The sequence below is a fragment of the Triturus cristatus genome, chromosome 9, assembly GCF_964204655.1.
Source record: "Triturus cristatus chromosome 9, aTriCri1.1, whole genome shotgun sequence".
Classification (NCBI taxonomy): Eukaryota; Metazoa; Chordata; class Amphibia; order Caudata; family Salamandridae; genus Triturus; species Triturus cristatus.
The window spans coordinates 762,643,438-762,659,341 of NC_140592.1; the positions used below are offsets into that span (position 1 = coordinate 762,643,438).

At 47.4% G+C, this 15,904-nt stretch overlaps 1 protein-coding gene across 2 annotated transcripts in view; it reads right to left on the bottom strand.

The window, feature by feature from the left end:
• LOC146798801 (uncharacterized) overlaps positions 1-15,904 on the bottom strand; it is an 83,922-nt gene that overhangs the window by 46,614 nt on the left and 21,404 nt on the right. For both annotated transcript variants that reach the window (XM_085626105.1, XM_085626104.1), the window contains exon 3: positions 12,594-12,704. In XM_085626105.1, coding sequence (XP_085482231.1) covers positions 12,594-12,704 — 111 coding nt within the window. The remainder of the gene's footprint in view (positions 1-12,593; positions 12,705-15,904) is intronic.

The following is a 15,904-nucleotide window of genomic DNA, read 5'->3' on the forward strand; positions in this document are numbered from 1 at the left end:
ATTTTGCCGTATTTAGTTTAGGCAGGACCCACACCTCTCACAAGGTGATTCAACAATACTGTTTTGAGACTGGGATAATTTAACACAGATTAAATAATAATTACTCCCAGCAGGTCTTATATTAATCAAGTAGTATATAGAGAAAAAACATTAATTTAATGTAGAGATATTCATCAGCTATAATGAGAAAGATCCAATAGGAGGTAAAAATCTATTTTATCTGAGTTCTTCACAAATGGTAGACAACAGCAAACACATGTTTCTGTGAATAAATATCCCCAAAACTCAAAACAGTATTACAAATTGATAGTTGATAGTTAATGTGGTTCTCGGGAAGTTCATATCTAAATCATAATGCAAAGGTCCACTATGTTTGATCCAATCTAAGTTAATTGTTAAGGCTATACAGTCCATAAAAAAACATTTTTTTTTTAGTTTGTAGAGGTTCAACCAACACTTGCATCGCCCTAGAATGACAAGGGAGCCTAGGGCTTTTTCAAGGCGAGTATGCAACCAGGCTGAATCCTGAGAGTACATATACTCTAGGGTAAGAAAACCAATATGTAACTGGCCAGAGAGTAGGTGGCTTCTGAAAAACCTTATTTAAATAGTTCTATGTATATGCTTTTATTGACTGCTAATGATTGGACTGGAAGAACAGCAACATGCCATCTGAAACCAGACCGCATGAGACATCTTTACGGGCATAGATGGCCTGCTGGTGCTCTCCCAATCCGGTAATTATCGGTCAATGAAAGTAGCCATAAAGAGTAATCAGAATGAAACATGTATTGGAAGGGGAAACAATCACACCACAGAATTAATCCATTTGAAGAAAAACATTAATGCAGGCATACATATAAGTCATTTAACTTGAATTAACATTATGAAAATTCACACGAAATAAGGGGTTCCATTAGAGCAAATAACACATAAATGTACAACAATTATAACAGCCTTTTACTGTCCAATGCTGAGATACACATATGCGGCAATGCACTCTTGTGTATTGCAGTGCCCTTTTAGATTACACATATGTGTTCAACATAAAATGAATGAGGCTTGTGTGACACTGCTCATGCTACAGGTGTCCTGATAAGCCCCTATTTGTGCATTCCTTTCCCAAGGGGATGTAGTGGTACTCTGGCAGGTGGTTCAGGGCCTCTTTTGTTTGAATCTTGCCAATATACCTCTGTCAGAGAATTCTCCTCTGAACTCTCCATCCCCCCGCCCGCCTAAGTTGCACCTATAAGAGATCTTGTCTGCTGCCTTGTCCCTAAAAAAAAAAAAAAAAAAAAAAGCTCAGGAAGGGCCTGTTGTCCCTTGCACTGAAAAAAACGGATGCAGGCTATAAACGGAGGAGCTCCTAGAATCTGAACAGTCTGAAGGGGGTCGATGGTCAGCTTTAAATAGAAGTACTGGTCCCCTTGACCAGTAAGTTGTTTCAGGATTGCTCTTCAATCCAAAGTGGAGTTCCGTACCAGTGGAGTAGAGATACTTGTGTTCCAAGGTTAGCATTTGGCCAGTTCTTGTCTTCCCTCACCAAGCTGGAGATACCCTTTGGCCCTCAAACCATGAAGAAGAGCTGCAGTGTTGCTCTATCCCAATATGTCTGTTGTGTCTGGAGGGAAGACGCTGTGGCTGCACCTTGTGAGGAGGAGGACTTGTTTGCAAGAGGATCACAGTGTTTGGATTGGAGTGGGGCACATTGTTTTAGATGAAGTGGGGCAGAATGGAGTGGGGCAGATTGTTTTGGATCTGCCCACTCCAATCTGCCGCACTTCATTCCAAAACAATCTACCCCACTCTACTGCCCCACTAATCGGCCTCACTCCAATCCAAATCAATCATCCTACACTACCCTAATCCAAAAGAATTGCCCCACTCCAATCCAAAACAACCTGCCCCACTCCAATCCACGTCACCCCAATCCACCTACTCAATCCTAATTCACCCCACTCTAATCCTTCCCAATCCAGCCCACTCCAACCTAAATATCTGCCCCACTCCAATCCAAAACAATCTGCCCCACTCCAGTAAGACCCAGTCCAATACAAAACAATCTGCCTCACTTCAGTCCGCACCACTCCAAACCACCCCACCGCACTCCAATCCAATCCACCTCCCCTCAATCCAACCCACCTCATCCCAATCCAATCCACCTAATCCCAATCCAATCCAATGCACCCAACTCCAATCCTATCCACCCAAATCCAATATAACCCACTCCACTCTAGTCCACCCCACCCCACTCCACTCCAATCCACCCCACCCAATCCAATCCACCTCACTCCAATCTACCCACCCCAATCCATTTCACCCCACTGCAATCCAATCCACCTCATTCCAATCCAACCCAGTCAATCTAATCCACCTCACCTCCTCCAATCCAATTCACCCCATTTCAATCCAATCTACTCCACTCCAATCCACCCCACTGCATCCCACCTCACTCTAGTCTACCCCACTCCAATCCACCTCACTCAATCCACTTCACCTCACTCCAATCCACCACACTCCACTCCACCCCACCCCAATCCACCCCATCTGATTTCAATCCACCCCACTCTAATCTAATCCAGTCTGCCCCACTCAAATCCACCCCACTCCACAGCAGTCCAATCCTTACCACTCTACTCCACCCCACTTTTCCACAATCCAATCCACCCCACACCAATTTAATCCATCCCACTCAATCCAATCCATACATCTCATCACACTCCAATCCACTCCACTCCACTCCAATCCAATCCAATCCATCCCAATCCAAACCACCCCAATCCAGCCCAGGCCACCCCACTCCAGTCCAATCCACCTGCCGCCAGTCCAGTCCACCCCACTCCAACCAAGTCAAATTCACCCCACTTCATTCTAATTCACCCCACTGCAAACCACCCTACTCTAATCCAATCCACCCCACCCCACCCCACCCCAATCCAATCCACCCCACCCCACCCCAATCCAATCCACCCCACTCCTATCACTCCACTCCACCCATGCCAAACCAATCTAATCCACCCCGCTCCAATCCACCCATTTTAATCCATCCAACCCACACTACCTCAATCAATCCGCCCCAAACTACTCCAATCCAATCATCCACTCTACGCCACTCCACTCTGACACTGCACTCTACAACACTGTACTCTACAACACAGTCTACCACTGAACTCTTCTCCCCTCTACTCAACTCTATGATACTCTACTCCCCCTACACCACTTTATGACACACTGCTCCAACAAATCCAATCTACGACACTCAAATCCCCCCACTCCACTCTAGGACACTCAACTCCCCCCCCACTCCACTCTAGGACACTCAACACCCCCCCCCCCACTCCGCTCTAGGACACTCCATGCCAATACATTTAGCCATGCAGACCAGCTGCTACACTAGTGTACAACATGGCAAAGCACATTGACAATAGCTCTTGTATAGGCGAAACATATTGGCTTTGCCAATGCTTGTTTTTAATATTGTGATAGAAAGGTGAGATTTAAGTTTAGTCACCCACGGGCGTGGCCGGGAGCACCAACATGGCAGTCGCTTAACAGCGCTTCCCTGTCCTGTAAATATCCAGCAATTCTCCGCTCCAGGGCGACACTGAAGCCCACTGACTGGGCAGAAACGTATTCCCTGCACATCTGCAGTAGATGAATCAGGGAAGGGAGCCCCTGGCGCCAGAGGGCTCAGTGGAAAAGCTAAATGCGCTGGAGCCGAGCAGCAGTCCCCAAGATGCCGGACTTGCAGTAGGAGAAAGGCGGCTCCCACGGGGCCACGCCCGAACCAAGTTGGTGTGGCGTCGGGCTGTGGCAATTCGCAAGTCGGAAATTAATTCACTGCACATTGGCAGTGGAAAAATCAAGGAAGGAAGCCCCTGGCGCCAGAGGGCTCAGAGGAAACGCGATGTGCGCAGAAGCTGAGCTGCAGGCCTCAAGATACTGGACTTGCAGTAGGAGGAAGGCGGCTCCCACGGGGCAGCGCCTGAACCAAGCCGGAGTGGCTCTGGGCTGCGGCAACTCGTAAGTGAGAAACCGGAAGGTGAGGCGAAGACCTGGAGAGCAAGGCCCTTTGGGAGGATTGCGGAGTCATAGGAGGGTGGAAGGAAAGAAAGACTCATCCTCGGTTAGATGCGAACAAACAGAGTGGGATCTGAGAGGGGAGTCCGGGCCTAGTGTAATCTGGCAGCGGTGCCCTAGAACCACAAGGGCCCCGTAGGCCTGGAAGTAGGCCCCGAAGAAGAAGCAACCATGACCGGGGGAGCCCGGATTCCTGGGCAAGAGCCTGCATGCAGAGGGGGCCAGAGGAAACAGGTTTAGATCGCGGCCCTGAAGAGGGACAGCGGCGCAGAGTGCAATCGACTGCCCCCCCGATGAGTCAAGTGATCCTGTGCGAAGCGAAGATAGCAAGAAGAAAATGGGAGGGAGGAAGCTCACCCTCGGCCAGATGCAAACACATAGAGCCGGACCTGAGAGAGGAGTCCCGGCCAAGTGCAGCCCGGCAGCGGTGCCCTGGAACCATAAGGGCCTCATAGGCCCAGAAGAAGGCACTGAAGGAGAAGCGACCCTGACCGGGGGAGCTCGGATCCCTGAGCAAGAGCCTACATGCAGGAGGGGCCAGAGGAAACAACTTAAGAGCACGGCCCTAAAGAGGGAGAGCCACACAGAGAGGGTAAACAACTGCTTCACCAGGAAGAGGGAAGTGATCCCGGGCAAAGCAAAGGTGACCGGGGGAAAAGGGAAGAAGCAGCCTACACGAGCCCAAACGACTCCCAGAGGGCCTGCAGCGAGAAAGAGACACCAGAAAGTCCTGGGGGGAAATCAGACGACTCCATAACAGCTGGGAGGAAAAGTAAGGAACCTCCTGCAGTGCATGACAAAGGTGAACATCTGACTGCACCTGGGCTGGAGACTGGCGCCCTAGCGAGGCGCAATAAGGCCAGACTGACAAAAACCTGGCCCGATCAGGAGATAGGCAGGCCTTGACAGAGAACACGAGCAGCCCACCGACCCTGGGGAAGAAAACAGGTGAGCCAAGCTGAGGGAGTGGCGCAGGAATAAGACAGGACAAGAGGGGTCTACTGAGGGTGTGGTGGCACTGGCAAGGGAAGTGCACTAAGGCCAGGGAGGAAAGGACACACAAGGTCTGAAATAGCGGTAGAACAGTTAGTAGAGAGAAGGTGGAGGTGAGAACTAGGACTTGCACAATTGAGTGCTAACATTGATTGATGAGTCATGGTGACCCGGGCCCAAATAATCTTGGAAGGCACAAACGAAGCGAACTGCCAGAACCCGGGTTTAGGCTTCCACAATGAGACATGTTTGGACCTGTGAACACTAGTAATTTTCGTACCCAGCAATATTCATGATAAAGGAAGGCAAGATGCTGCGATCGAAGAGCAAATCCGGAAAAACTCAGCCCAGCACACGGGAACCCTCCTAACTACACACTGAAAAAGATAATGGAGAGCCTGAGGACAAAGAAACATCCTTGCACCTCCATCTAGACAAGGTACTAGCGGCGAAAGACAAAAGAGTGGTGTTGCAGCAAGACATAGGGGCAGTATCTGTGGTATTAGGATTGCTGCAGGCGGAACACCGCAAGTTGGCCGACAGGGTAAAAGAAGTTGAAAACTCAGTCACCGAACTCATACCAGAACAGAAGCAGGGGGCCTCTTGACTGGATGACCTCACCTCAAGAGGGGCAGAACTGGGAAGGCGGGCTGAAGACGCAGACGGGCAAAATAGATGTAACAATATCAGGATCGTGAGCATCCCGGAGGGAACAGAGGGCATGGACATGTTGTTCCTAAAAAAACGGCTGAGAGAAGGAATGCCTCCCGATTCCCTATCGAAATTCTTCACCTTGGAGAGGGCGCACCGAGTCCCAGGGCGTGCTCCTGCATCAAGGCCCCCTTGGCCAGTGGTTGCTAAACTCCTACACTACAGGGAAAGGGACGCTAACCTGCAGCAAGCATGAACTCATGGCCCATATGTTATGGCAACAGTAAAGTAATAATGTTCCCAGATTTTACAGCCAGAGTGCAGGCGCAGCGAGCATCATTCATAGAGGCCAAAAAGGCCCTCAGGGAAGCAGACCTACAGTGCTCACTGGTATTCCCAGAGAAACTCTGGATCATCCTGGACGGCACCACGCACTTCTGTAACTCACCTGAAGAAACATGGACCTGACTGTAAGGCCTACAAAAAAGGCACACCCCTGCCCAAGCCACAATCGGGCCCCTAGGAGAGAAACACATAGCTAAAACTAGACAATGTCGCCCCAAGAAATCGAAAGCACTGCAGAGGCCCACAACCTCCCAGACCCAACAAGAAAGGGAAGCCGCACTACAGGCGTTAGCGCGATTGCTGTCACCTCAAAAATCAGGCAACACGTGGATTCCTCTTCAGAACACCTGGCACAGTCATCGGACTCGGATGATAACACAGGCAATGACTCAGACTTTCCAAAAGTCACCCCGCAAACAGCTGATTAAATAATTTAATGTCATGAACACATGGACGACAAGATGGGAGGGAAGCTGAGACCTGTGGACATGGTTTGATATGTTCCCCGTAAGTGGGCGCAGGTCGGACCTAGCACAATATGTGGTACCGGACGGAACCAACGCCCTTTTGAAGTTACTTGACTCCCCCATCCCCACCAGAGTGAACCGCCAAAGGAACCAAAGGCAGCATTCTATCTGATGTTCATTAACAGGTTTGGGCAGCTGGCCGTTGCCAGTCTGCTCGAGGGATGGGGTCCACTGCATGTAACAAAGATGAGGGTTTGGTGCCGGAGAAGGGAGGGAGGGTGTTGATGGCTGACTTAGACCATGGCTAACAGTCATAATGCAGCCTTAGAGTTTCAACTGTTAACTTGGAATATTCGGGGCATGGGCTCACCCTCAAAACGTTATAGCATCCTTAATTATATACGAAACAGGGGTGCACAAATTGTGATGCTCCAGGAAACCCATCTCACGAAGGAGGAAGTCGCAAGACTAAAGCACAGATGGCGAGGTCAATTATAAGCAACATCATACTCAGCTTACGCTAGAGGGGCACTTGTGTGGGTCAAGCCTGGCACCCCCTTCCACGCAACACATAAGATTATTGACCCAGATGGGAGATATGTTTTGGTAAAGGGGAGTTCGAAAGGGAGAGATACCACTGGGAAGTATCTATGCCCCGAACCAGGATCAAATTCCCTTTCTGCTGAAAACCTCCAAACCACTGTCAGAAGTAGCATCCAACTACCTGATCCTGGGGGGGATTATAATTGTGTATTTGATCTGGAAATGGATAGATCCACCCACGTCAGTGGGGTACTATTGCAGCCATGACAGCCAAGGGCCTGAGGGAGTGGACCTCCTGGTGGGAAAACAAAACAAACGGAAGAGGGAATACTCATTCTACTCCCCATTATACGGCCTGCATACCAGGCTAGATAGGTCTCTCTGCTCCAGTAAACTGGCACCCACACTGTCGGGGGCAGAGTACCTGGGGTGATCCATATCTGACCACAGTCCTCTCCTAAGATTTTCTCCGACCACCCGAAATGGCCCCCATCCCACTATGGAGATTAGACCCCAACCTGCTTGGGGATGACTGCTTCAGACAGCAGCTGTAAGGGGCAATATCATCTTATTTTGCCACAAACCAAGGAAAGGCGAGCTCCACCCTGATAGAATGTGATGCCTTTAAAGTGGTGGCAAGGGGAAAATGCATGGGACAGACAGTGGGGGCCAGAAGGGAGATTAACCAAGAACTCAGATCCTTAGAAGACCAAATGCTGCCAATAGACAGGGAAGTAGGTGCAGGAGTAGAGGCCAAGAAACGTCTCTCTGATGTAAAGAGCAAATACAACGAAACCTGGAAACGGCTGAGAGTGTTTGATGCCCAAACATATCAAGAGAGGCAGGAAAAGCGTGGAGGGAGGAAAAGTGGGGAAATTATTAGCCTAGCTAATTCACCCAGAAGGCAGGGGGTCCCCGATACCTAGTATCTTAGCGCCCGCAGGACAGGCGATTTTCTCTTCTAAAGATATAAATGATATATTCAGAGGATACTATGTTGATCTATATGGGAGACCGGGCGAGGTGCAGGTAGAAAAGATGATAGCATACCTGGGGGGCCTGGGACTGCAAGGGCTAGATCAGGCCTCACAGAAAAGCTTGGAAATGGTGATTACCGCACAGGAACTCAGCGCAGCAATTAAGGAAATGACTAGAAGAAAAACTCCAGGGCGGGACGGCCTCCCGGCCAAATTTTATCACACTAATGTAAACGTTTTGGCCCCACGACTAGAGAAAATGTATGCAGTTGCCCTACAGGCGGACCATCTCCCAGTCTCCTCTAGGGAAGTGCTGGTGGTCCTACTGCCCAAATCCGAATCAGACTCCGGGGGCACGGAGGACTTTCTTCCGCTGTCAATGCTGAATCTCGACTTTAAAATACTTAGCAAAGTGTTAGCAACTAGACTTCTGCTGCAAATGCAGCGACTGGTCCACACAGACCAAAACGGGTTTATCCCAACAAGGTCGACTCCTAACAACCTGAGAAGGCTATATCATGTATTCCATAAAGAGCTGGCGAAGTTCCCTGATGCTGTGGTGATGGTGGTAGACTAAGAAAAGGCTTTCAATTCACTAAGATGGAACTTCTTGCTACAGGTGCTGAAAAGAATGGGGCTGGGAGATGAATGGCTGCGCTGGGTCGCCTTGTGGTACTCGGACCCAACTGCTGGGTAAGCACGGGCGGAGTGGTGTCCGCATCCATATATAGAGGAACCCGACAGGGCTGTCTTCTATCGCCGCTGCTCTCTGCACTGGCGACGGAACCGCTAGCAGAACGCTTCAGACCGTGGAATAAAACTAGATGGAACAGGGCATATAATATTGTTCTATGCAGATGATATTCTGCTATACATACAAGATGTAACACGGGGCATAGTGAAGTCGATGCAGGTCTTAGAGGAATTGGCAGGACTGTTAGGGCTCCGAGTTAACACCCGGAAGACCCATATTTTCCCAGCGAGGCCCTCACTGGCAAGACCACTAGACCTCCCAGTAGGACCCACATGGACACCGAACTCCTTTAAATACCGAGGCATTCAGGTGTTCCACAAACAAATAGACCTGCTAGAGGAGAACCTGGGCAAAGCCATTAGAGCACGAAGGGCAAATGTGACCTTCTGGAGGTCACTTAAACTCCCGTTCATGGCCAAAATAGCACTCTCCAAAATGGTGGTGCTGCCAAGGCTCCTATATTACTTTGTGAACCTCCCAGTGGTGTTCCCAAAAAAGTGGTTCAGAGATATGGATGCCTTACTGAGGGAATTGGTTTAGGATGGGGGTCCAAATAGGGTCTCCCTAAAATTCTTGAGGTACCCCAGACTTTGAAGCGTACTACTTAGCGCCACAGCTTCAGTGGCTGGCCCAATGGCTGGAAAGGAAGGGGTTAGAGACATTGGCACTTCCAAACAGTCCTCCCGAGGGTCATTACTCACTAGTATCTTAAACCCCAAATACAATATTAAAAATATGGGAGTACCGCTTGTAGTAGCATTGGCGTGTTGGGACAGATGTACAAAACAAGTGGCGGGAACACCACTTTACGCACCCGACCTGCCAATGCTGGGATTACCATGGATGGGGATGCCCCCCCCTTCACTCAGGACCAGTTGCAGGGATGGACGAAGGCAGGAGTGACCACAGTACCGGACTGCTACCAGGAAGGAGAATTAATCCCATTAGCGGAATTCCTGGAATATCACGAATTATCGCCAGGGCAGTTCTTTAACTAACACGCTGTCTGGGTGACACTGGCTGTACTATGGGGTAGACACACACACAAGCCGACCACGCACACAGCCCTCCAAGCAATGGTGACTTTGGGATCAGCGACACACTTACTGAAATGGCTCTATGCAGCAATAATGGAGTTGACGGAGATGCACCTGGCCCATGTACAGGAGAAATGGGAGGACCTGGTTGGGAGGCCATTGACTGGGGCGGAATGGAAAAAAGTCTTAGGGAGCCCAAAGAAGATATCGAGGAACGCTAATTTCAAACCCATACAGTTTAATATAATTCACATGACATACCTCACACCACACAGGCTAAACATCATGTACGGGAAAGAGGATCAGAAATGTGCCAGATGCACAGAACTAGATGCCAATTTTGCACACATGATATGGAACTGTCCGGTACTTCAGACGTACTAGAAACTATTGTAGAGACCATAAACGGAGTCCTGGCATGCACAAAGGGATGCTGCCCGGAAGTTTGCCTGCTCTGACTATTCCCGAGGCCTAAAACGAACTGAATAGGATAGGTTTACCGACCCAGTTTTGCTACTGGCGAATTGGCAAATTGCCCTCAGATGGGGAGCAAATGTGGGCCTCAAAATACCTGATTGGGAGAGGGATGTATCGATTTGGGCTAGGGCAGAAGAACGGGCTCTGGTGCAAGAGGACAAAATTACTAAAAGGCGTAAACCACTGGCTGAACCATGGGCCGAAATATTAAGGGCACGGGACACAAGAGGAAGAGGGGATGCAGATTCCCATAGCGAGGACCCTCTGCCTGTAGCAGAAGGGGAGGCCAATGCTAGTCAAGAGCCTGCTTAGCAGGCTGTCAGATACATGTTATACCAAGTAGACAATGCAAACAAGTGACTGAGATAGTCGATTTCGAAAGAGATCCCTCCACCCTGGCCCCGGGAGTTCGTGCTATACGGCTAGACTGGACACTCGCACAGAATAGGAAACTGTAGATCGACTGAGCGTTGACCCCAGGTTGAAGTAGTTGGTTTTTTTCTTTCTTTGTTTATGGACTTTTTGTTAAAAAAAAAAGAAAGGTATACAGTGCATAGAGCGACATGGGAATAAGATATTGGCAGCCAATGCGACGTACTCCCCACACAAACCATTGTTACGCCAGGAGCATGAGATTAAATTACAGAGAAGAAAAATACAATATTCAGAAATGTAAGATGCTGAAGAAAGGAAATATGAGTAATTAACTGAACATGTATATGGTTACTGCTGTTCTACTCCTATACCCTACTCATGGAAAACATGTCATATTGAATGTATTACTATTGCAAATGGCACGAAATGTGGATTGTAAGATAATAAACAATAAAATGCCAATAAAAATATTTAATTAAAAAAAAAAAAATGTTTAGCCACCCACCTTTAGCCTAGTCTTACATCCTATAACCGCAAATATGTGTAGTTGTTTTAGAGAACCACCACAGTACGGGAGAATTACTGATACGTTTCTCTAGTCGGCATTACATGCTAGGAAAGGTACTTCCTTATGACCTTCCTCAATTTCGCTGTGAGCAGAATACGGATTCAAGCACCTGATAATAGCAGGAGCAAAGCCAATGATGATGCACGCCACTACAAAAGGGTGCTGGATCGACATACTTTTTTTTAAACTTAGAGCAAATACAGATTTGGCAGACCTTTGAGTACCTATCTCTAGCACAATATGACGAGCTGCTCCCCTTCACGTTTACAAAGGCTTAAATATTATTGAGTGCATTCACTTCTATTGTCTTTAATCAGTCGCGGCTCGCGGGTGGTGAGTTCGCGGGGGGGGGATTAATTTAAAAATAAAACTTACCTCATCAGGTCCCGTGCTGCCTCCGCTGTTGGCCGGGTCCCACGTTTTCCTGCTGCTTCAGAAGAACAGGAAGCAGGCATCCTTCCTCCCCTCCCCTTCGCCAATCACAATGCTGCAATGGCAGCGTTGTGATTTGTGCGGACGGCGCCCAGCTGGGCGCCTGTAGGGAGGCCATTTTCAGCCTACATAGAGAAAATGTAGAGTGCGCATGACTGCTTTGGACCAAACAGTCAGGGCCCACAACAGCGGGCAAGCCACTCCTTCACAACCCGCCCGCCCCCAACCAGGCATACCCTCCCGCCCCCAACCAGGCATACCGTTCAGCTTTCTTGTAGCGCGAGATGCTGAAACATGAAATGGTATTTAAAATACCATTTTATGTTTCTGCTTCTCGCACTGCGAGAAAGCAGTGGGGCCACACTCCTCCGCCCTAATGGAGGAGCTACCCCAGTTTTTAATTCTACAAATCCTTTTGGCAAACAAAAGCTTATAGTGTTGCTACCTTCATGGCTATATTGGCGACTATAAGCCTGGTGTTCATATATTTTCTATCTATACCGAACCCAGTAACACAGTTCTGCGGCTTCATACAGCTTTAAACAAGTGTTAATACCCCTCAGTAACACGGAGTTCATCAACCTGGCATGGTGAAATACTGAGTCAGCACTCAAATGTGTTTGTCACCTGGAGTTTGAGTTACCTTATCGTGTGTGGGAAGGTTTGGAGGGTAATGGAGGGATGGTGAGGGGGGCGTGGAGGCGGGGGTGCAGCTTTGCATCTCATAAGCACTTACATTCAGTGGTGTGGGGGGGTGGTCCACCCGCGGTGGCACGAGTTTTTGGGGGGCGGCCTCCGCCACTCTTACCTGCGGCCATCGCGTGGCAGCAAACGCAGGGGCCGCCAGGGGCGGCTTATGGCCTAGCTACGTCACTGCGTAAATTTCTCACCTACCTTGGCACGGTTTAGCACGGGATCTGCGCACGGAATGAGAGCTTTCCACATAGTACATATCCTTCTTTGCTTTAACTCTCAGTGAAAACACAGAGCTGGCAATACGAGGACCTGAATTGAAAATACAAAGAGAGAAATTAATCTACAGTTGCAATTTAAATGCTTAGATGCAGGCAGAGTGTTAACCTGGCGAACATCATGGAATAAAACAGACACATCTCGTTATCAAGGCATTCTGGTATATGTAATCTTTATTATTCTCAATTAAGTACTAATCAATATAAATTCTTGGCTTAGATATTTTTTATTTGGATTTTCAATTTAAACAAACAGCAGGGACATGGCAAATATAGACATTGCTGGAGTTTAATTTGCTTACAACGCTGCTGTGTCACTCACATATTTAAACTAAAGGACCACACAATACACGTGTATTCCTGAGTTGTACTACTCCTTTTGTTTCTCCTTTGTTTCTCTTGTACACTATATAGGAAAGTGTGTGCAGACACTTTGCATACTGCAATCTTAACTATTTGGTTAAGGGAAAAGGGCCATAGTAATGCGTGGATTCAGGTGGATTGTGTTCAACACGGCTTACATAGACGTAAATGCAGCATCAACTTACTACACACACTGTTAAATATACACAATGCACATAAAGATACCGGACAACAACACACTATGATACAAGTTAATGGACCCACAATCATTGCGTTTCATGATTTACTGCTTGCTCAAGGCGGTCTGTTTTCTTTTTCAGCTGCATTCAGGAGAATCATGACACACACGGTCACCTGTGCAGTCTCTGCCTATGGACTTCTAAGGCCCTATTCAAAAAGGTACATTTACACGTGAAGATTTACTCATGTGTAAATTTAGTCTTACACTTAGTATCAGCTTTGCTACTTTTGACTATTCAGCATTTCGGTGTGTCAAGTTCCCCCTAAGTGTAGACTTATATATCCTCATTTGAACACAAACCCCTCAACTGTACATTAAGCCATAGCACTAATGTGGATATAGTTCAAGTAAGTCACCACCACATGCGTATGATGTCACATCTTGACATAGATCTTATTCGGCCCCATTACTCTGGCCAATGATGATAGTTGTATCATTGCACAATAACAAACTAATACATCCAACCTCTGGTTGCGTCCTATTGAAATTTTTGTAACACATGATTTTGCTCATACTTGTGTTTGGAGCATCAGTTACACTGAACAAAACAAGAAACCACCCCAATGTTATGACACTGTACTGCGCTGTAATATTGAAGTTTGTGATATGTGTATTGTGGAGGATTACTGTATGGTATTTCTTTATCAGGATGCCGTGGTCTTTTGCTTTTTTCAATAAAAATAATTAAAAAAAAAAAAAAAAAAGAAACCACCGACTAGATCTTGTCCAGGCCTGCACTGCACACCTATTTTACGCCTAAAGCACATTACACAGAGACCCATGTTCAGTCTCGGAAATTTAAGCTTTCAACATGTACCACAGCTAAAATACAGTGCACGTGCCAACGATGTTTTTATTGTACACAAGTTAGGCTAACATTAGATAGAGCATTCATTTCCTTAATTACATGGTTTAGTAACAATAGTAAAACCAGCATAGCTTTCAAGATTCACTCGTGTATAATGATAATACAACATTAAAATCCTTTCTCCATCCCTCCTCTCACTGGCGGTAGTTTTTAAACAAACCCCCTTAAAGCCCTACACTCTTGTGTTTACATTCCAAGAAAGTGGTGCGTTCAGACTTTCAATCATACCTTCCACATTTAAATTGTAAGGCTGGGAAAGAGGTGGGGGGCAGCAAAACAAAACGTGGCTTCTCACAATCAGTAAGCAAGTAGTTTGTTGAAGATTACGGAGTTTCTTAGCTCGTATACAATAATGTACAAGTGTGTTACAGGCCGGAGGGCAGAAACAGTCACCCTCATATTTGTGGAATGGCCTGTGCTGCTGGAACACAATTACAAACAACCTTTTGTATCAGTGTCCGAAAGCCTGTAAGAGCACACATGACCAATCTCCGAACTTGATACTGAAGCTTTCTAATCACATTTCATGTATCAAAGCCAAATGTATCGGTGTGCGCGCGGCGCGGCGAAACAAGATGGCCGCCACGTGAAGAGCTCCGTTCGACCAAGCCGATTTGAATACGAGGGAATCCCACTAGCGCAGGTGAACTTCGTGAAAACGATGGATTTCGACGTCGGAGATGGCAGGGAATAATTTGGCAAGTTTTCAGACCGAAATGCGGTCTTTTTGACATTTTTTTTTGCTGAATTCTGTTTCCCTCAGTCAGCGGCCGCCATTTTGTCTACTATGCAGCGTTTTTTTTCCCCTTTTGCTGCAATTATGTTCTCTTGCCTACTCCTGGTTATAATTTGACGCCATTAAAGTGGAGGCTACCTTTTTCGTGTCATGCAATCTTTTCTTGGTGGTTTTGGTTTGCTGTTGGATTCCTTCAATGCCTTTACCGTATTTTAGTGTCAAAACTCCCAACAACTATTGAGGAGAGACTATTGTGTGCATTCCTCAAGTGATGTCCCCAGTTTGCTACAAACGCATGATCTTCTTCTCTATTATGTGGTCACTTTGGTGCTGCTGGTGTCGCTGGTTCCACGCTTATTGACAATTCGCTCTTTCTCTGAGGCGCGTTTCAAGCAACCCAAATTTCAACGCTACCCATTGCTGTGCGGTGTTGGGGAATTGTCATTTTTTTTTTTTTCATTTTTTTGCACTACATTTCCTCTTACTACTGCTTCGTCATCACTATTGCTATTCTGCCTGCTGTCTTCATTTGTAATTTTCTGTCATTATCTGCGGTGACACCTTCAATATGGACACTGCACATTCAAACAAACCTCATGGAGGCTCCTCCGGAGTTCGGAAGGATGCAAATGTCTCTTCTGTCAAACGTACCAAAAAAGATCCGCCCTTCCCTACTAAGTCTCCGCTGCCTCTTACTCTTGAAGATATCATGGAGGAGCTGCGTCTTATCCGTCCTTTTATGACAGACACCGTTACCACACTTCAAAGGTTAGATGACAAGTGGTCCAGCCTGGATACAAGACTTTCCGATGTGGAGCAGAGGATCAGTGATGCCCAGGATGTGGTCGCCAAAGTCGACACTCTCACCAAAGAAGTCAGCCAACTCAAGAGGGTTGCGGAAGATTTAGAAAATCAAAATAGGCGCAACAACTTGCGCATTTATGGTATTCCGGAAGGTTCGGAAGGGTCGGACATGATCCAATTCTTGAAATCTCAAGTTCTACAAATTGTTGGCCTACCAAAATC